Raw genomic sequence first — 22014 nt, 5'->3', positions numbered from 1 at the left:
TGAGATATTGTTGTAGATTTCATGTGCTATCCAGCATCCACTGTCTTAACTTTAATTGGAGATTGTAGACCAATACAAAATCTGGGAACAATCCTTGATAAAAAAACTAAACTTTGACCTTAACAAAGCACAAATCTGTTTAAAAAAAAAAAAAAAGGCACAGTCGCAACTTTTCTTTCTTAAGAAACTTAACTGTTTTAAAGTGGAAAAAACCATAATGACACTTTTTAAAAATATTTTATTGAATCCATTGTTACATTTGCTTTTATCTGTTATTTTGGCAACCTCAGCATTAAATCATCTTAACAACATTATAAAACACTAAAATTAATTGGTTCACAGCAAACCTCTATTTCTGATATGTATTGCAAACAGGTTAGAAAGAAAGCCAACTCAGTTCTTTTAGACGGTAGCCATCCTCTTTGCTCTAAATCAAGAGTTCCTAAACTTTTTTTGGCTGCAGACCCCTTTGCCAAAAGTTTTTAAAACTGTCGACCCCCAAGTCATTTACTTTACTTACTCAAATTAATACATGTATACAGTACTCGATATTAAATATTTCACTAGATGTTAAACTTTTCATTTTAATCACTTGTAATTACTGACTAAAAAAGATAAAAGGACTACGGAATATGGCATTATCTTGTGCAACATTTAATATCAAAACCTGCACTAATGAAAATTAAAGCAAAAAAATACGAGCAGAGTTTTTTTTACATTTTTGACATTTATGAAATAAATATGTAAATTCAAAATAAGTACAAATAGTCCAAGCTGTACTGTCTGCATTTCTTTTTTGGTTCAGTCATATTATTATCTGAAGAAATAAAAACTTCCATTAACAATTTCGACAGCCCCTGTGATAAAAAAAACAAAACAAAACAATGAAGCATGTACTTACTTGAAACAAGATTTTTGTTCAAACTCAGATAAATATTCTGTGTCCTCTGATTTTCTTTTTTGTAGTACTGCTCCTCAATAAATAATTATATTCAAAGTTCAAATCACAAATAAGTACAAGTCACATCAAACAAACCAATTTATCGTGTTTTATGAAAGCATAAAACACAAGACTGATAGATTCTGCTAATAATGAATATCCATCGTCTCGTCCCACTGCGAGCAAGTGCGGACATGCAACGGTTTTTCATGTCCGCACTTGCTTTGATACGTTCAATAAGACAATGCACAGACATATTTTGCTACATGTATTTTCATGCATTCTTACATGTGACTCTTTTAATGACACATTTTACCTTTTCATTCGCAGGTTTGGTATGTAATGTTTTTTTAATCAAAAAAGTGTTTTTTTTAAATTAGTTTACTTCTTAATTAGGTACCTATTGGAATCATAGATATTTTGAAGTAACAAACAAATAGCAGTAGTAAAGGGGTCTATTTTTGCTGTTGTCAACCCCCAAATTTTTTTATTGAAACTATTGACCCCAGGGGGTTGATATCGACCACTTTGGGTACTCTTGCTCTAAGTTTTAGCTGTTGCCATCAGGCTACAGATTTAGGTTTCCAAAGGTAAAGAGCAACACGTTTAAGAACTTTTGTATTCTTTGAGCTTAATGCTCAATGCTTCTTTAAGCATTTTAAAATTCTGTTACTTGTAGGGATGCTGCTAAATGTTAAATTTTGCCTTGTTATATTGTTTTATGCTGAAAGTAATTGTTGATATTGAGTGTGTGTTTATACAGTGACATTGTTTGTCAAATGTTGTGTCTTTGCTTATGTAGTGGATCTCTGTAACAATGTGTTCTGTTTCTGTACTTATCCCTCTGGGATAATAAAGTCTACCTAACCTAAATAGTCAAAGAACTTTATTCACTTTGCTAGTGTTTTTTTCCTCAAATTGCAATAATACCTACAATGTATATTGACATTTTGTCTCATAGACTATATATGAACATTTAGTGACCTCACTGTAACAGACATGTAATGACTAAAAAAATCGAGGTGGTTGTGAATTTATGTTTTATGCTGTGAGCTTCCTGCCGAACAGCACCTAGGCATGACTTACATTTTGCTGTAATGATGAACTGAAAATTTCTTGACCCATTATTCATCTCATAACACAGAAAATTCTGTTTACTTGTATTAACACACAGGTTCCCTTAAACCTAGATTTATATTCCATTGCATTTTTTTGTAATTCATCCTCAAAACTGCATAGTCCATTTCCTTGCCTCCTCAAGCTACAGTATTTGTTGCATGAACTGCCTAAATGTGCAGCCTATAAACATTGTTCAGTGTTAAAACTTTATTGTCTGGCTATGGAAAAAAGTTGTAGTTTGAGCATATAATGGACAACAAACAAAGTAATGTTTGAGTGAACAATGTAATGAAATGAAAATTATTAACATATGGCATGGCTGTCTGTTGATGATGCTGTTCATCCATTTGTCCATCTCTGACAGTCCATATCTTTTGTGTACGCTGGTTGCAGAACAGCCCAATTCAGGAAAGGTAGACCCAGGGGCATAATAGGCAGGGCAATTGCTCCCCAGGCATAGAAAGTTGGCATCAATAGAGATGCTTGCCACTCTCTTCTCCTCTTGATGATGAGTACATTGATGTTAGAAGTAATTGAATCCTTCAATGACAATCCATCTTCAAAGCACACAATCCACAGCAAGTGTCTCGAGCTGCCTATGTTGAATGGAGCAGGCCTTGATGAGAGAATGCTTTAAATGGTCCTTTTAGCAATCCTTCGGGCTATCCCAAGGTTGGGTTCTTTTGGTGAGTTCAAACAGCCTTCCAGAGAAGCCGAGACTCATCTATGTGAATAACATGTCCAGTCCTGCAGAAAATACAGCTGAATAGCATGGTGGCAATGCTGGTTGATGAGCAGTGTTCCAGAAATTTTGTGTGTGGGATCCTGCCATACCAAGTGGTGCCCAGGATCTTCTGGAGGCAGCAGAAGTATAATGCTTCTAGGAAGCAGATTTGTTTATCATAGAGAGTTCAGGACTTGCATTCATAGAGGAGAGCTTTATGCACACCGCCTGATAGACCACAATCTTGATTGCCATGAACAGATTCTGGTTAGAGATGACACATTTGTGATGTCTTCAAAATGCAGAGGAGACTTGTTGGAATAGGTTCCCAATCTCCACAGTCACAGAGGCAACACTAGAGATTTATGCTTCCATGTTAGGGAAAGTATTGTGTGTTCCACAGTGTTGTGCTGCTAATCTGGATGTCTGTTAGAGGATCTGTGTGCTGTAATGCAGTCTCAAGGATCAGCGTCTTGGAGGTGCTGATTTCCTGGCCCATCCAGGAATAGGCCCAGTGTAAGGAACTCCATGCTCCTCAGAAGACTTTGAGGGTGAAGAGCTATGCTTGTAACATAGCATTTTGGAGCTCATAGATGATAGTCAAAGAAGGTTTCGAAGGAGGATAACAATCTTTGAAGTTTAAAAATATCCACTCTGTACCAAATCCCCACTCCATCAGTGGTATTCAGCGCATTTCTGGTGAGAAGAGTGCCAAATCTCAGAAGATTGTAGGCTCTAATTGCTGGCAGAATACTTCAATAAAGTACTGAGGAAAAGATCTGAATACTTGTGTCATTATGATAGTGCAGTTTTTTGTGTTTAAACAAAAATTTCTACAATCTTGTTTTTAGTTTGACATTCTGCGGTATTGAATATAGCTTGATGAGGGAAAAGTGAATTTAATTGATTTTAGTATAAGACACTATTTCCAGTCACAAGGTTTGGGTGCTTTGTCAGCTGATTTGGGAATGAAGCAGGACCTTTGGGACCCCTCTTACTTATGAATCATATTCCAGTTTTTGTTTGACTGATAGATCGATACTTTATTAATCCCAAGGGGAAATTCACAAATGTGACTGGAATGTGAAGCTCCAAAATATTTTTGTACAACTACAGAACACTTTATATAATGTATGAGAGCAATTTTCAATAAGTAAATGCTTCAAGTTGTGGTTTAAATTAGATGATGCGTGTCATCTTTGAATCATTATTTCAGACATGCAGTATAAAGATACAAGCTTCGCAAGGATTAAATATTACAGTTGTGCTCGAAAGTTTGCGAAAGTTTTGCATACATATGACCTAAAGCATTTTCACTCAAGTCCTAAAAGTAGATAAAGAGAAACCAGTTAAACAAATGAGACAAAAATATTATACTTGGTCATTTATTTATTGAGGAAAATGATCGAATATTACATATTTGTGAGTTGAGCAATTTATGGAGCTGAACTGACCAGGTGGTGCAGGCGACTCTCCTCGGAAGTCCAGGAAGGCAGTGTGAGTCGGCAAGGCTTGGACTGGGAGCCCCAGAGTGAATACCATGGCCTTTGGGGATCCAAGCCTTTGTCAGGAGTGGGAGTCTTGTTGTAGTCATGGAGTTGCAGGGACCTGGACTCGTGGAAAAATTGTTGTGCCTTTAGGTTTAGCGTCTTCTCCTCCTGTAAGGTCCGTTCTGGATAAGGGGAAGAAATGCTAGAAAAAAGGGAAGCACCTGGGACTTGATTTTAAAAATTGGATATCCGCCTGGAAGTTTTAACCTTGCTTTTAATGGATTTATTTGATTGCTTTTAACCTTCACTTTCACTTAATTTATTGGATTATTTGTTGAACTTTTCTTTATGGACTGCACTGAAAATTTAACATTGTTGATTTGGTTTTGATGGTTTTTAATAAAGCACTAGATCACTTTTGCACCTTCCCCTTGTTTTTTGAGTGTCCTCATTTGCCTGGCTCATCCGGTCATGATCAACAACGGTGTTGGGCTCAACAGACTCCTGGTGGGAGCTGGTAGCATGGAGCCAACCCACACCATCACAGCCCATATTAACTGCCTTTTCAACAATCTGGGATCTTGAAAATTGTCACAGAATAAGCATAGAGGATCAGAGGAATCTGATGGCTATGTAAGTCTACAACATCTGAGAATGTAAGAGACTCTGAGAACATAAAGTGGGATATATTAAATGCTCCTGTACTAATCATTTGGCACTGTGATCACCACTGCCTGTTGTACCTTATCAAAGGAACAGTTCATCTGAAGATGGAAAAAATACGAGCAAAGATGAAAATTAAGTTGAAAGTTCAGTGGACCCTTGACTTACGAACTCAATTCGTTCGCGAGGGCTGGTTGTAACTCAAGTTGGTTGTAAGTCAAGACTATTTTTCCCATAAGAAATAATAGAAATACCCATAATGTGCTCTGAACCTCCCACAGCAACACCTTTTCATAATAAAAAAAGGGTTGTATAATATGCGTAATTTACCAAAACACCAATAATTTTTCTAATGTACTAACCAAAAACTTATAAAAAGTGCCTAGCCTACCAGAAACAACAATTTCATACTGTACTCACCATTTAATTTGACTTCTTTGGGCTACAGGAAGGGAGGAGGAGGAGAATGAAACGGAAGGTGGTTATTGTTTAGAAGGAGCCTCCTTATGCAAATCTTTTCTTTGTAAAATTGTCGAGATGGTGGATTTCGACATGCTGTACATATTAGCGAGATTGGTCACACAAACACCACTCTCATATTTCCACACAATTTCCTTCTTCGTTTCGATTGTGATCGCTGTTTCTCAAGTTAATAATGACAGTAGCACTCAGTTCAAAGCTGGTCGTGTTATTAACTGCTGTAATAATACACTCCAAAGCAAGCCGGTGCTGACTCAGCCTGATGACATCATCATGTGCCGTGCCAGCCCGCTAGCAAGCATCCCTTAACAATCGCTTTCATTACCTTCTCTTCTTTCCTTAGCAATTATACGTCTTGCTCACTATGGTCTTAGTGAATTATATATATAGATAAATCACTGCACTGACCGAAATTACATCCACAAACACATGTATCTGGGCTCCGGCTGACACTTACGAATACTCTCTTCTGTTTGTTTACAATCACACAAGCGGATACACGTGACCGCATTCGGGTCGTAACGCAAGATGTTGGTCGTAAATCAAGTTGTTTGCATGTCAGGCCGGTCGTATATCAAGGGTCAACTGTACTCAGAACTGGCCTGTCTCCGTAAATGCACAATGTTCTATTGCTTTTAAATAAGTTGGATGCACTTTTACATGTCATGGGGAGTTCAGGTTCTGTGGCAGTTATTTAATGTAGAGAACCAACTTAAACTTATTTCAGAAGCTATTTTAATGCTGGAGAGTTTCAACTTGATATGGTATGGGAAAGGCAGGAAGAAGACTGGAAATGAATGAATTAATTAGAAATGGTAAAAAGCAGGCATATTGAAATTTGAACAAAATGTTTTATCCAGTCATTTAAATACTGACTGATTTTGGCTCTCTTACTGCTTTGGGAGATTTATTCACTCAGGAACAGAAATTATTCACTCTGTACTAATATTCTAGTGAATGAATCTTTCTGATTGTAGAATGCTGGTATTGAAATGAATAAACTTCGATCAGCATGTTGGTTTTCTGGATACAACAAGCTGAAATTGCTATATTCAAATATCAGTACTTTTTACTATGAACCTGCAGTACAACTGAACAGATCTCACCATATCTTACTGCCACCTACAAGCCTGTGATTGACAGCAGCAGCTCTCTTATTCAGTTAATTTACTTTTATCACAGTACCGCATTCAGAGAAGATATATCTCAGTCAAAAGAATTGTGATAAAAGTAAATTATTGATCATTGATTTTAGGTGGAAACTTGAAGCATGTAGTAATATATTATGATCCATAGACTTCCTGTACAATGTGAATATGAAATTATTACATTATTTAACTGTAATGTCAAAAAAAAAACGGTTTTCCCTAAGTAGTGCGTTAATTCCTCTTTTAAGAGTTTTTCATTGCAATAGAGATTTATTATTGACTCTTATTAGTGCTGCATGGCTGTAGTGCCTTAATTTACGCTCCCTCTCAATACAGACAATGTGCCTTATTTGGGATTCCATGAGCAACCGCTTATTCAACAAAAAGTGGATGGGGCTCCTGATGGCTTCCCCCATCCCCTTCACAATGTGAGCAGCCTTCCTATGGACGGCTGCAGCAGAGCTACTCTCTAGGAAAGCAGAAAGGAGTCCTGTCTGTTGTCTCAGAGCAGCGTGAAGGTTTTTTATTTTCATGCAATCGTAACTTAAAAGATCTATTGATAACTCCAATTCATACTTCTTTTTCTTTACAACTTTCTCATGTGTCTGTACAAACTACCCTTGGTCATTTTGTATGTTTTGCATTATAGCTGCTCTAGCCATGTTCTAAATGGAAATACAATTAAAACATAACGTGGAGTCATTACACTAAGACACAATTGTAATTGTAGTACTAAAGGGATAGTGTATTTATTGGTATTTCCTTAAAAATTATTTAACATTGGTAAAACTGTACGGTCCATCAGACACAGAATTGATGAACATAAAAGCAACATCAGAACTGGGTCTTTAAAACAACTCAATTTTAGACATTTTATCACTTTAAAACATGTTATGACTGATTTAAAATATTAATATAATATAGTTTTGTAGATTATTAAAATCAGATTTTAATAAACAATTGTTGTGGAGAGAAGCATTTTGGATTTCTAAATTATCTTCTCTAAATCTGTTGGGTCTAAATAAGACCTTTGACCTCACTTGTTTTCTGTGATAAGTCAGTCGCATTTGCTTCTAATTTCACTTAATGGAGTTAAGGTAATCATTTTTCTGTCTGTCTCAATACACTGTCGAGTTTAGTTGAGCTTTAACAATTTGGTGATTCTCTTTCGTGGTGGTTTTTTTGAATTCGGTGTCATTTTATTTTCTCTATAATGTATATGCTCATGTTTAAGTCGAACTTGAAACCCGAAAAATCGATCATAAAATCATACCCTGACTTATACGCCCGTTCAAAAATGCGACACTTAATTATTTTTTTTTTTAAACATCTTCTTGCCTCCTTCAATCTCGTATTAGTTTCTCAGACGCATCAAATTTTGTTGCAGCAGCACAGTTACCAATTTCTTTCGCTACTTTAATGACATTTAATTTAAAACCAGCTTCATATTTTCTTCTAATCGAACACTCCATTGTAGATAAGGGATGCTTTTATGGTAAAGGTGTATGAGGGTGTGAGATACAAAAAACACATATCAATGCAAACATTGCTTTGGAATTGTTCGGGTATTACCGTGTGGTCAGTTCACTTTTCAAAACAGAGTCATGTGGCATTGAACTTGTGACCCTTTGATTACCAGTCAGCAGCTCTTACCATTACGCCACCAAAGCAGTCATGTTAAAGGCGCGTCAATATCGCACCCTAACACAGGTTCTTTTTCTGCAGTTATATTCTTGAATAAAAGCACACTTGTTTTGTTATACCTTTTGTGAAAGTGTTTATTTGATATTTGGACTTCAGGCTTCACACATTATATGCTTAAAACCCCGGGCAGGGCGTGCACACACACACACACACACACACACGCACACACGCACACACACACACACACACCAAGCACACAATAGGGACAATTTAGAATCGCCAATTCACCTAACCTGCATGTCTTTGGACTGTGGGAGGAAACCGGAGTACCTGGAGGAAACCCACACAGACACGGGGAGAACATGCAAACTCCACGCAGGGAGCACCTGGGAAGCGAACCCGCATCTCCTAACTGCAAGGCAGCAGCACTACCCACTGTGCCACCGTGCCGCCCATTCTAAAGTCCATTAGTGTTAAATGTTACATGTAAAATATATAGTTATGCATTTAAGTTGATTTCACCTTTTCCTACTAATTATTTAAAAATACTTTTATTTCTTCTTAATTATGATATAAAAAAGCTCAAACTGAATGTTTAATTATGAGCATCATTGATAATCATGTTACTGTTGAACTGATTATCAGTGAGTTGGACTCATTCCCAGATGTTGCACGAGGGAACAATGAAGAGCACTGTTGGCACATTATTCCTGTGTTATTTTTTTATCTTTCATAACTTCTGTTTGTTTATTTGGGTAATAATTTACTCTCACGGTCCAAAAATTGACTGGTTGGTGTTTGAGTTAGTTTAGATGCATTTTCAGTCCTGAATCTTATTTAATATAGAGACTCTCATCAGAATGACTTGAATTGGTGGTTTGTATTGTGTGTGTGTATGTATTTTATATGTTTTATTTGTAAGGACCTTGCAATGTTAATCTTCACCTATCATTGAAATGAAAAATTCTGGGAGGATTAAAGAATTGCATAATAATCTGAAATTTTTGAAGTTGTTAAATGTTTTTATGTTGCATTTTTATTATAGGAAAATGTGCAATTTAATAATTATTTTGGTGAATTATATACTTTTTAAATTTGTGCAGCTTGTGAAGGTATTTATTGCTTTCATTATACTTTGTATGCATTCCCATGTTCTGATATGCTGTAATATTATTTTTCTTTTGATGTTTTGATAGATATTTGACTTGATGGATGCCAAAGCTCGTGCAGATTGCATCAAAGAAATAGATCTCCTTAAGGTAAAAAACTAGAGGAAAGAAAAAGCTGCTTCATGTGTTGTATTATGTTTTCTAAAGGTGCCTCAACAGAGACCTAATACTAGAGAAAAACAATTGATCTGTACCAGACATGCAGTTTCTTGTGAGGCGAGTGTAGATCACTAGCTTCCATGTGTCATTCCTTGAGGCTGGGATTGACTTTTTCTTTCTTTTTTTTCTTTTCTTTAAGCAAAAAATATATAGTATTCAGTTTTTATCTTTTTCAGTTATTTTTTGTGAAATGGGCATTGTGCATGATAATGGAAATTATTTCTGTGATTTTTAAGCTTCAATTTTTTGTTAGTCTGAAATGGGAAATGTGTAATTACTCTTTAGCTGTTTTTTAAAAAAAAAATAGTTTTAATTCATGGTACATTTGTTTATTGTTTTAATAAATGAGTTTCAGTGAAGTTCTTAACAACTTTAATATTAGAAGTTCATTGTAGCAAACTGTTTTCTCTGTTGATTCACATTTTAATTTAAGCATTATGCTGTTACAAAAATATATTATATAGTCAATAGCAAATGTTTTGGTTTATTTCCTAAAATTTATCTGTACAAAGGATTAAATAATGTTTAACTCAGTTTTTAGGAATATTATGTAATAGTATTTTTCTTTTATGCATATATCTGGTTTGAATTTTCTCCATTTCATACAAGTCAGAAATTTTGTTAAATGTTTGTCAGAATTCCATTATCTTTCTTAATATTAGGTGTAGAAACTATACTATTTTGAAATATGCAGTGTTTCTACTTTCGGCCATTCTCTTTCAAAAAGTCACCTTTAGATGACTTGAAGCAGCATTGGGAAAGGGGCCTTTCAATCAGAATTTCAGATAAAAAATGGAAATCAGCCTTTGACAAGATACACTGCTCGCTGGATAGTGCAAATCATGTTGTATTTCAACTAAAAATTGTATGCTGCGTGTTATGTAAGAAGCTCTAAGGCCAATATCCTATTTTTGAGTGATGTGGTCAAGCATGCCCCTCACTTAGGTGTGCATTTTGAGAAAGTCCCACGCTCTGACCATGCTGGGAAAATATTTTTGCCTAACTGTCAAAACAGTGTAACCAGTGCTATGCTAGTTCCATTTACATAAGTGTTTGGAGTAAATTTCTGAACGAGTTAAATGTTGTTATATCAATGCTTTAAATCTTTCTTCCTCATTATTGTGTATTTAGGAGATGCCTTTATTCAAAGTAACTTTAAAAAGTTTGAAAAAATTAGTTGGAGGGTTTTTTGAGGATACTGCTAAGTTGATAAATAACTACAGAACAAAGCATAACAAGCTTAGGCTATTGTTATTTCCTTGGCTGAATGAAAATGTTGTTGCCGGAAAATAAACAGAACAGGTGGAATGCCCATTGAGTGCTGTTGGTTTGAACAGACAGTCAAATAATTACATGCAGAATTAAACTCCATTTCTTGTTTTACATCTTTGTAGTTTCAATAAAAGTGTAATACATATGACCTTAATTTGTTCATTATGTCCTGCTGTTATAGGAAGTATGTGTCAATTCAGCATCCCAAAACAGAGACTGCATATAACAGTGCATATGGGGCTGAGCTATCAAAATGAGCACTACTTACACTGAAAAAACTTTTTTATATTTGTGATTTTAAAGCTGTTATAATAACAAATAGGAAATCAGAAATGTGACAGTTATTTTCATTTATCTTTACTCTGAAAGAGAAATAGTTTTTGTGTGCTGCAATGAATGATTTAAAGTAATAACATAAAAAAGGGATATGTTAGGGATTCTCATATTTAGGAACAAGATCTGGATCAGAATGATACTATGGTGCCAGAGATTTATTTAAATGTTTGTTGTTACTTTGGCTTCTATGGCATTGTAAGTAAGGTAGACAAGTCTGTCCCAAAATGCATTGTGAAGTGTTTCAGAAGCAGATACCTGTACCTTTTACTTATGACAGCACAAGCTAACTATTAAATAAAGTATGAAGAAAATTATTCAGAAAGTGATTTGCAAAAACATCTGTAAAACAATTTATTAATACATAACATGTCTGGAATAACATGATGTAACATAAAACAAGCAGCCATACTGAATTTTGAATGAATGTCAGTTTTTGCCTTTAAAATACTTTTCTTTTCCCCATATACTTGAATTATAGTTGAATAGTGACATTAGTTTCTACAGCCCTAGACAGCAGCTCCATTATGGCTAAGAGTGCTCAGCTTAATTTTTAGAAAACAGAAAGAAAGAAGTCGACCTGCTGTGCTTATGAATTTCCATGCTGAAATGCTTAACTATATACAATATGTGAGTTTTTGTTCATCTACAGTACATTAATTTCATCCAGCCCTTTCCAGGTATGGATGTGCACAAAATATGTAGCATATACCATTTTTTAAATGCACTGTTCTCGTTCTCAGTGAAATGAACAGGGGTCTTTTTTCTTTACTGGTACAATACAATACAATACAATTTAGTTTTGTATAGCCTAAAATCACACAAGAAGTGCTGCAATGGGCCTTAACAGGCCCTGCCTCTTGACAGCCCCCCAGCCTTGACTCTCTAAGAAGGCAAGGAAAAACTCCCAAAGAAAACCTTGTAGGGAAAAAAAGGAAGAAACCTTGGGAAAGGCAGTTCAAAGAGAGACCCATTTCTAGGTAGGTTCCTGGTGTACTGCAAATGCTGAAATACCACAGGGTTTCACAAAACAAAAAGAGTAAATGTGGCTTCAGAAAATGAAATGAAAATGAAAAAAGTTAGAAAATTAGATTTATTAGAAAATGGAGCAAACCTTAACAAAACTAATAATGTCATTTTGATTCTTGTTATGTATGGTTAATGCTATTTTGTTCAATATATAGCTGTTTTAAGTAAAAGAAATGAATTTTTGCTGTTTTAAGTAAAAGAAATGAATTTTTGTTTTCGATACCAGTATAAGTGAAAATTTACAATACCACAGCAAAAACAGAAATCCCATTCAATGGCTTTTTGTTAAAGTGCCTTGGTTTATTGAAGTGAACAATATTGTACCCGTTTCTATATAACAATATAAAATATATGAATACAAATAGTAACAACAGCTTTAAAGTACTTGTAGAGCCATCAATTAGTTACCCAACTATCACTTAAGTAAACTAATACTGTATTTGCATTCATAAACATCAAAACACAATGCAAAGCTTGAATTTTAACGTGTGGCAGAAATGGTGATTGCCACAGTGCAACTGTCCAGTAACTGAAAACGTTGCTACTTAAAATCCATACTAAATATAAAAATTCAAACATTATTATATATGTACTGTTGAATCAATGAATTTCAAGATACTTGCAGATATTTCTATTTAACCCAACTTTTTAAGCTGTTTTTGTAACAAAATGCTCTTAAAGTCTGGTTTGTCAGTAAATCAATCTGTTGGGTTTGTAATATTTTCTATTGTAAGATTTATATTTGAAGAATTAGCTAATTAAAATATTACCAAAGAGTAATGTTTAATGGCTTTGTCAAATTTATTTAAATTTCAAATATAAGAAATGTTTTAATTTCTCAGATGTTTTAATTTCCAAATCTGTCCATCGTTGTCAGTTTTACATTAATCCTTTTATTTCAGAATTCCTGTTAAATAGCATTTGTATTTCAACAACAGTGATCAAATTTCTTATGCCTGTGAACAAATCAAAAACTTGAAAATTAATTGAGCTTTCATTCAATACCTGTGCGCAATAAATTTACAACTGTGAGGCAGCATCACATTCCTTAACATACCATTCAAATATATGATGTGTGTTTTTGTTTATGGTTTATACTAATGATCGATAGTTTGCCTTCAGAATCAAAAGAATGACATACCATTTGTGTGTGCAGATTTGTATTTAGCAGTGCTGTTATATTTGTCTACTGTGTGTTTAGTTAGTTACATACAGTGGTGTGAAAAACTATTTGCCCCCTTCCTGATTTCTTATTCTTTTGCATGTTTGTCACACAAAATGTTTCTGATCATCAAACACATTTAACCATTAGTCAAATATAACACAAGTAAACACAAAGTGCAGTTTTTAAATGGTGGTTTTTATTATTAGGGAGAAAAAAAAATCCAAACCTACATGGCCCTGTGTAAAAAAGTAATTGCCCCCTGAACCTAATAACTGGTTGGGCCACCCTTAGCAGCAATAACTGCAATCAAGCGTTTGTATAACTTGCAATGAGTCTTTTACAGCGCTCTGGAGGAATTTTGGCCCACTCATCTTTGCAGAATTGTTGTAATTCAGCTTTATTTGAGGGTTTTCTAGCATGAACCGCCTTTTTAAGGTCATGCCATAGCATCTCAATTGGATTCAGTAGGCCACTCCAAAGTCTTCATTTTGTTTTTCTTCAGCTATTCAGAGGTGGATTTGCTGGTGTGTTTTGGGTCATTGTCCTGTTGCAGCACCCAAGATCGCTTCAGCTTGAGTTGACGAACAGATGGCCGGACATTCTCCTTCAGGATTTTTTGGTAGACAGTAGAATTCATGGTTCCATCTATCACAGCAAGCCTTCCTTAAATAATAAAAACCATCATTTAAAAACTGCATTTTGTGTTTACTTGTGTTATATTTGACTAATGGTTAAATGTGTTTGATGATCAGAAACATTTTGTGTGACAAACATGCAAAAGAATAAGAAATCGGGAAGGGGGCAAATAGTTTTTCACACCACTGTATCTCTGTTAACATAGTATAAATTGTATTAATAGGGAGCTGTGCCTTGTCCAATGAAGCACTAAATACATTTTTTTTGGTATTAACACATGGAACCGCTCATGTCATTACTGGAGCCAAATAGCCACTTTGTTTGAATCTTGCATCAAAGCTTTTTGCCTCAACTGTTGTTAGTGCATGCGGCCTTTCTACATCCTACAGTCCTATATACGTAACTACGATGCATGTAAGTCGTACCCCAGCACAACCCTGAACTGAATACTCTAGTTAGGAAAACAAATAAATGCTTTAACAGATTAATATTTATAGAAGAACTCAATAACAATCATAGGAAAAGTGGTTAATCTTATTATCTTTTCATTTCCTCCTAAAAATGTATAACAATACAAGTTAAATGATCGCACCTCATTTGTTTGGTGTCATTCTTTTCAGAAGAAAAGCACAGACAAATTTGTTTCTGTATCAATTCCATAATGGAATAAAATTAGCAATAACTTCAGCCTGTGTTTGTATTTTGCTCTTATTTATTTATTTTAAATAATGTATGATTCCTGCATTTCATGCATGAACAGAAAAAAACATTTGCAGACTTAATATCTGCTGTTTTTCAGTTGTACCTGCTATATCATTACCTCAGGGAGACATTTTTGTATGTAATTTTTGATCTATTTTCTCATATATTATTGTGTCTTCTGAAGTAATTCATCTATGCACAGTCTTGCATGACCGCAGTACCAACTTTCTTGGTAGTAACAATATTAAAAAATAAAGTTCCGTTATGTTTTCATAACCGTAATACTGGATTAGTACTGAAGCATTTGTTTTTGGGAAATCCCTACTTTGGGGTCAGAAGTGCCTTATTAAACTGTCATTTTCTGGCTTGAATCTTTTTAATAAGATCACTTTTACTATTTTCTGTTTACTCTATTCAGCCATTCATCATTACATGTTCAAAATCTATTTAATCTAGTTTAAGCATTGCATTGGCTTAGAGTAATTTCTATTTTGAGATAAGTAGAGATTCCTATTTATCAAGGTTTTTTTTTTTGAACTACAGGGTCTCAACATTGCAGTCTTGATAAATATAAACTATTCTACTATAAGGTGAATTGTGCAACATACAAGCAAGAAAAAAAATCAAACATGCTGTATTAATATAGTGTAAAAATTCAAAGTTCAGTTATACAGTAATCCCTCCTCGATCGCGGGGTTGCGTTCCAGACCCCCTTGCGATAGGTGAAAATCAGCAAAGTAGAAACCATATGTTTGTATGGTTATTTTTATATATTTTAAGCCCTTATAAACTCTCACACACTGTTAACATTATTAGAGCCCACTAGACATGAAATAACACCCTTTAGTCAAAAGTTTAAACTGTGCTCCATGACAAGACTCAGATGGCAGTTCTTTCTCACAATTAAAAGAATGCAAACATATCTTCTCTTCAAAGGAGCGCCGTCAGGAGCAGAGAATGTCACAGAGAGAGAGCGCTTGCTAAGAAAAGCAAACAATTAAAAAATCAATACGTGCTTTTAAGTATGCAGAAGCACCACGATAAAGCGGCATTTTGTAGAGGAGCGTCCGTATCTTCTAGGCAAACAGCCACTGTGTAAACAGTCCCCTCTGCTCACACCCCCTCCGTCAGGCAGAGAGAGTGAGAGAGATAGAGAGAAGCAAACAATCAAGCACCGCGCGGGAAGCATATCTTATATCATTGAGGAGTTTTAGTTAATATGTAATACATGCTCTGATTGGGTAGCTTCTAAGCCATCTGCCAATAGCGTCCCTTGTATGAAATCAACTGGGCAAACAAACTGAGGAAGCATGTACCATAAATTAAAAGACCCATTGTCCACAGAAAGCCGCGAACCAGCGAAAAATCTGTGATATATATTTAGATGTGCTTACATTTAAAATCCGCGATAGAGTGAAGCCGCGAAAGTTGAAGTGCGATATAGCGAGGGATTACTGTATACTGAACATAAAAAAAAAACTATAGAATTTGTAAACAAGTTCTGTCATATATTGCACAAAGAAACCCCAAGCCTGTAACATTTTTAAGCAAATTACTAACTTCAAGATTTGTCCAATGTTGCAGAAAGATACCAGAAAAAAATAAAATAATTGTAAAATTCTACTGAGGAAACTTAAAGTTGTGTGACAGAAACAAGTCTGCTAACATTATCTTACTTCAGAGCAGCATGGTTGCATATTACAATTCCTTCAGTGCTAAAAGCCCTCTCGGAATGGTTACATGAGGCAGGGATGCACAGTTTTATTTTTGCAAGTTTCCCCAGTTTGTGGAAATATACTTCTTGCGTTTTACACCACTCAAGTGGATTTACATCACTGCCCACCCACCCCAGGCATCATCAAGTAGCTTTTTTTTCTATGGCAGTGTGAAGACTCTGCTTCTCTGAAGTCCTATGGTTTTTTTTTTTTTAAATAGCTGCCAAATTAATTTTTTTTTTGTTTCCTCCCATGTGTTATCACCTGCTCCAACTTCTGTAGCCATAGGTGCGGGATGGAGGAGACAGGGATCTGTAAGAGTGTTTTAAATAATGGAAAAAAAAAAGTTATTTGGAATCAAATAATCCCAATCAAGACAACTTGCAAAATAAAACACTCCTGATAGACATATGCTTGTTACGGAAATAAAAATATTCCATTCGAACTAATTAATTCATTCAAACATTTTTTGCCTCACACTTACGGGACTCAGTACTAGATCAGTTTCACTTAAATTGCATTTTATAGAGGGACATAAATTACTGACTAATGGCAATTTGAAGCCTATATCCAATACAAGGAACCCTCTCCCAGTTACACATTGACAATGTTAGCCCCACTGTCAGTTGTCATGCAGACCATGCAGTCTTCTTGCAGTGACCAGCACATCTTTCTGAACTTGGACAATAATATTGCCTTTGTCGTCTTCAGGGAACTAGGATGTTTGCAAACAGTAGCTTTGCAGTTGCCATATTTTGTTGATGAAATGCACTGTCAAGGAGAGTTGTGGCTCGTATGTTTGGCTTTACCATAAATCTGTTATGTCAAAATGTGAAACCTATTGTAGTTTATGCCTCAGACTTCGGTGATATGAATCAGACAAATTATGCAGAGCTGTTTGACTGAACTGTCTTTGGCCAGGCAGTATGTATCTTAGGTCTAAAGTAAGTTGTTTGAAACCATCTCTCTCAACTACTTGATTTGGTACCATATCTTTTGTGATGTAATTGGTGACAGCATTTGTTATGTCATGCTATCTGTTGTTTTTCTTGTCCTGCAGCACTTTTTTTGCAGAATGATTCAGCTAAAGTTTACTGTGTCTGTTTTTGTGCTTGTACCTTGGGTGGAGTAGACCTGTCATGGACAGCTGACTCCTGAAGCTTTTTGTATTCTTCATATTCTGTGAAGTGGTTAGTTCACATATGGTTAGTTGTCAAGGTGTCTTTAACAGCAACTGATTTTCGACATAGTTTATAGATTGCTGTCTTTCGACCAACAACAGTCCTTTCAAAGCCAAACCACTGCCATGTGAGTGAGGATAATCCATGTCTTGCAATTAAATCTTAAAGACCTAGATTGTGAGGCTGTTTTGTCCCGTTTGCACACTCATTTTTAAGCAGCTATGCTAGCTTAACTTGTGGTGCGCTGACTGTGCACGCCTATGTGCTCGCTTTCTGCGTGTGCAGTAAGTAGCCTGTCCTGTTAGACAGTGAATGCATGGACTGTCAAGGTTTGTTTTTAATTGTTGTTTTTATAAAGTGATTGAAATAACCAATTTCAGCTTGCACATTGTTAAAACAACAATTAAGATATTGTAGACGATACATATCGCATACTCTTCTTACCTGTTAATGTAGTACTGTTCAGTGAAGCAGTGATGTTAAGATGTAAAAGCAGTGTTTGCATATGGATGTAACATGTTCAGGAGATGTCACCACTGGATTTCTTTTTTGGCACCATCACATTGTGTTGCACTATATTTTGAGATTAAACCAATCAGTTTGTTGTGAGTACAGAACCATAGGTCAGTTTGCACAGGCATTTGTCTATCCTTGTCTTGCATGGATTCCGTTTCTTTCTGTCACTGTCTTGAGCACTTACTCATAAGTAAGATGCAAAACCAGATAATGGGTGTTGTTGCTTCCCCCGAGTGTTACTTCATTAGCGTGTATCACATCATAAGCTTTCAATTAAGACCAAGATCCCCAGTGGGTTGCAAGTAATTGCATGTTTGTCGGTGAAACTCCTCTTATGTCTGGCTGGACTGTCAGCAAGGGTTGTGGTCTTTGTCCTTGTTTTTGCCATTATAATGAGTGACAATTTCTTTTGCGATTGTATGGATTATGTACCTGTGAACACTCACCGGCAGCATACTTTATGCAGCCATGTGTCTGCGAACCCTGAAAAGTTTAGGGGAGTTGCTGCCATCCACATTTAGAGAATGCACTAGCTGCCATTACTCTTCTTCCTGTTAAATAAGCGGCTTCTGCAATTTGTTAAATGGCCAGCAGATGTCGCTGCCCTTCTTTTTCTGTGTGCCATGGAATCTTTTCCATTAGTTTGCCAGATTATCAGTCAGTGGTATTTCAGTTCTGATATTAATTGTAGTTTTAGTTTTTATTTTATTTTATAAAATAAATTTTTATTTTTTATTTCGTTCTAGTTTTCAGTGGAGTCAACAATTTTTATTTAGCTCTGTGTTTAAATTTTTAGTTTTTATTTTACTTAGTTCTGGCTTATTTTACATAATATTAGTACAATTTTAGTTTTTTTTTCTGTTGGCAAGACCACAAATTCTGGCCTACACATATTTCAATGCAAGTCCTCGGCTACTGGTGCCAGCAGGCTGTATGTTGACGATTTCTGCTGGCACTACTGAAGCAGTGACATGCAGTGAGGTTCATGGCTGGTGAGGCACTGACTCCTTCTGAGTCAGAGTTACAAATATATGAACACAAAAGATTGGCTTATTCGCAATTCAATTGGCAGCATGCACATTGAGTACTGGTTATGTTTCATATCATCATCAGCTTACACACAGATAGGTAAGGCACATATTTGGCTAAAAAAGAACGTTATATTTATAGCAGTGAGAGAGAGCGGAAAGAGAGCATTTGCTCTGCATCCTCCATTTATTGTAAATTTGCTGTTGCAATTTCACAATTCATACTCATTCAATACAAATGAAAGTAAAGAGTAGTATACAAGAAAAAAAAAGACTTAAATTTTTACCTTAATTGCAATATTTAGTTGTTTTTAAAAGCTTTTAATTCTGATGCTTTAATCAATTTTAATACAGACTGTTCAACAAAAGGATAACAAGAAAAACAAGAGTATTTTATTTAAGGTCAAATATAGTTTTTAAATATTAGATTTTTTATTATTAGTCTAAGCCCATTTTTAATAAAATTGATAACCGTTTATGGTTTTACCTTTATTTGTAAATGAAGTCCATGTGCCTATCCTTCTCCATGAAAATCTCACTTTCTGGTAAAAGTCTTCCTTGTTTTCCTTTAGTTTTAAAAGTCTTAATCTTCCATTTTGTCAGTCAGTCAGAACAAAATTTTAAAATAAACAGACTACTGCAGTGCACTTGACTTTCTGATATTGCTACCTTATTGGCACCTAGAGCCTCTGCATAAAACAACAGCAGCAACAAGCACCTATTGGGTTGACATCCGCCCCCTTCAGTGTGGCACAGTACTGTCTGCCTCACCTTGTGTCTTTTCACCGTGGTTTTATGTCCAATCAGCAAGATTAGATATGTCACACACATCATTAAAAATATTAGCCAGACAGTGGAAAGTCAGGGTGTATAATAAACACGTGTGCAAACATTATATTGGTGACATACAGAGTGATAGAAACAGGCATGTGCCAATTGCATGCATCAACCTGGTGTGTGAGGGATAGCACAGTTCGAGGTGAGGCTTGGCTCGTCTCGTCGCTGTTGCACCTTGCGTTTCACTCCTATATTTGATCAGAAAATGCGCAAGTTCAACGATTTTGACTATAAAAATTATCAAAATTATTGGAATTATACAAAAAAAATTTATAGCACAGACCAGTAGACAAATATATTTATGTTATCATTATTAGAATTTTTTTTTTTTACTTTTCATGATGATAGGTGAGACCGCATACCTCTGTATGAAGTGCAGTCATGGTGCCAGAGAAGTGCTGGACTTCCACTAAGTACTGATCCAGCTGGTCCTCCACTGAAACTCCAAGACTCTTTTCTTTTTCTCGCACGCTACATTTGCTTTTATTATCATCTGCGCTGTAATTAAAGTATTTCCACATGTTACTTTCTCGCTTTCTATCTGCAAAACATCTATGCAAAACTCGCCATCGTCAACCACAAGTGCTTACTGCTTCAACCCAGCGAGTCACATGTACTCAACAAACAAACAACGGTCCTTTATGGAAGTGACTATTGTAAGCCCAAGTTATGCATAGTGAACAGCGCAATGTAACTGAACACTCAGGGCAACCTACAAACAACCCCTCTGCACGACTGAACTGGATCAAACGAAAATGCTGTTGCTGTGTTTTTCGTTTTTACTCAATTTTCGTTCTTGTTTTAGTTCATTCACATATCACTAATTTTTATTTTTATTTAGTTTTAGCTTCTCTGTCTGCCTTAATTTCAGTTCTCGTTTTTGTAAAACAAAAAACAATATTTTTAGTTCTAGTTCTCATTTTCGTTATCATCGCAGATTAAAAAAACAATAGGACAATTAATACATCTGATTATTTTCAGAGATAAACTAGATGTTTGAGGTGATTTTATAAAATATTTTACACGTTTATGTGTTGTTTACTGTGATAAGACAAAATGATGATTGCCCTGCTGTACCTGACCTCTTACACTGAAAGTTTATTTTGAACTTGTGATTCACAATTCAGCATCAGGGGTATTAACGAGTCTCCTTCCAAATTTTTTAAGAATTAATTGTGCAGTTATATTACACTTTTAATTTGCTTTTAGTTGCAGTTCTCAAGGCAGATCATCACTAATAAAGCCCCTTTTTTCAGGTGTACTTATGTACATATGTTCAGTGTGACAGCATTTGTTAGCATTTAATAATTTAAATGAGAGACTTACATTAACTTATTCAAGGACAATTATTTCCTAGTTTGTTTTAATTTCGAGATAACCGAAAGTATTATTGAACAACATGATTAAAATACCAAGGAGACATCTGGTTATAAAAAAGTATCAAATTAACTTACACAGGGAAAAGACTTGCAACTGTTACCTTTTTGCTTCTTCCATCTCCATTAAACACACCTGAATGAGCTTGATGGTACTAACACATCTTCCATTTTGTCTTTGTTCTTAATAAAATTATTAGTTTTATTTTAAATACTTTTTTTCATGACTCTTTAGTTACCAAGTAAAAGAACAACCTGTTTCCAGCAAAAAGCTGTACTTGAGTATGTTTCTGAGAAATCTCTGTTACAAAACATAGCCACCGTTTCCTGACAAAGAACTGCTTTACATATGTACATATTTATCTGCCTTTATTTATTATAGATCAAGAGGCACTTACATTTTCATGTGAAAATGGGCAATCTACACATTCCAAAAGAGTGCAGAGTATGTATAAGTGTCATTACACAGACAGGAGTATCTGTATTGATGTCTCTTTCTCTTGTACCGCCCTCTGAGCCGGCATAATTATAATATGCGCTAAAGCAAGAGGAAATAAAAATTTCAAGAAATGATCCAGGGTGTGAGAGAATAACACTATTTCGCTACTACACCACCACAAGTAGAGAAACACACCAGAGAAGGCAAAGTTGAGTTATAAAAGTGATTATTATAAGAAATTGGACACAA

The 22014-nt window shown here is 35.3% G+C and overlaps 1 protein-coding gene across 3 annotated transcripts in view; it reads left to right on the top strand.

Moving 5' to 3' along the window:
• Nucleotides 1–22014, top strand: part of nek7 (NIMA-related kinase 7) — a 173342-nt gene that overhangs the window by 24240 nt on the left and 127088 nt on the right. For all 3 annotated transcript variants that reach the window (XM_039735003.1, XM_039735002.1, XM_039735004.1), the window contains one exon: nt 9405–9467. In XM_039735003.1, the coding sequence (XP_039590937.1) occupies nt 9405–9467 (63 nt within the window). The remainder of the gene's footprint in view (nt 1–9404; nt 9468–22014) is intronic.

The sequence above is a fragment of the Polypterus senegalus genome, chromosome 14 (assembly GCF_016835505.1).
Source record: "Polypterus senegalus isolate Bchr_013 chromosome 14, ASM1683550v1, whole genome shotgun sequence".
In the NCBI taxonomy this organism is placed as follows: Eukaryota; Metazoa; Chordata; class Cladistia; order Polypteriformes; family Polypteridae; genus Polypterus; species Polypterus senegalus.
Note: the sequence above shows the minus strand (reverse complement) of the source record. Positions and strands in the feature narration are given on the sequence as shown.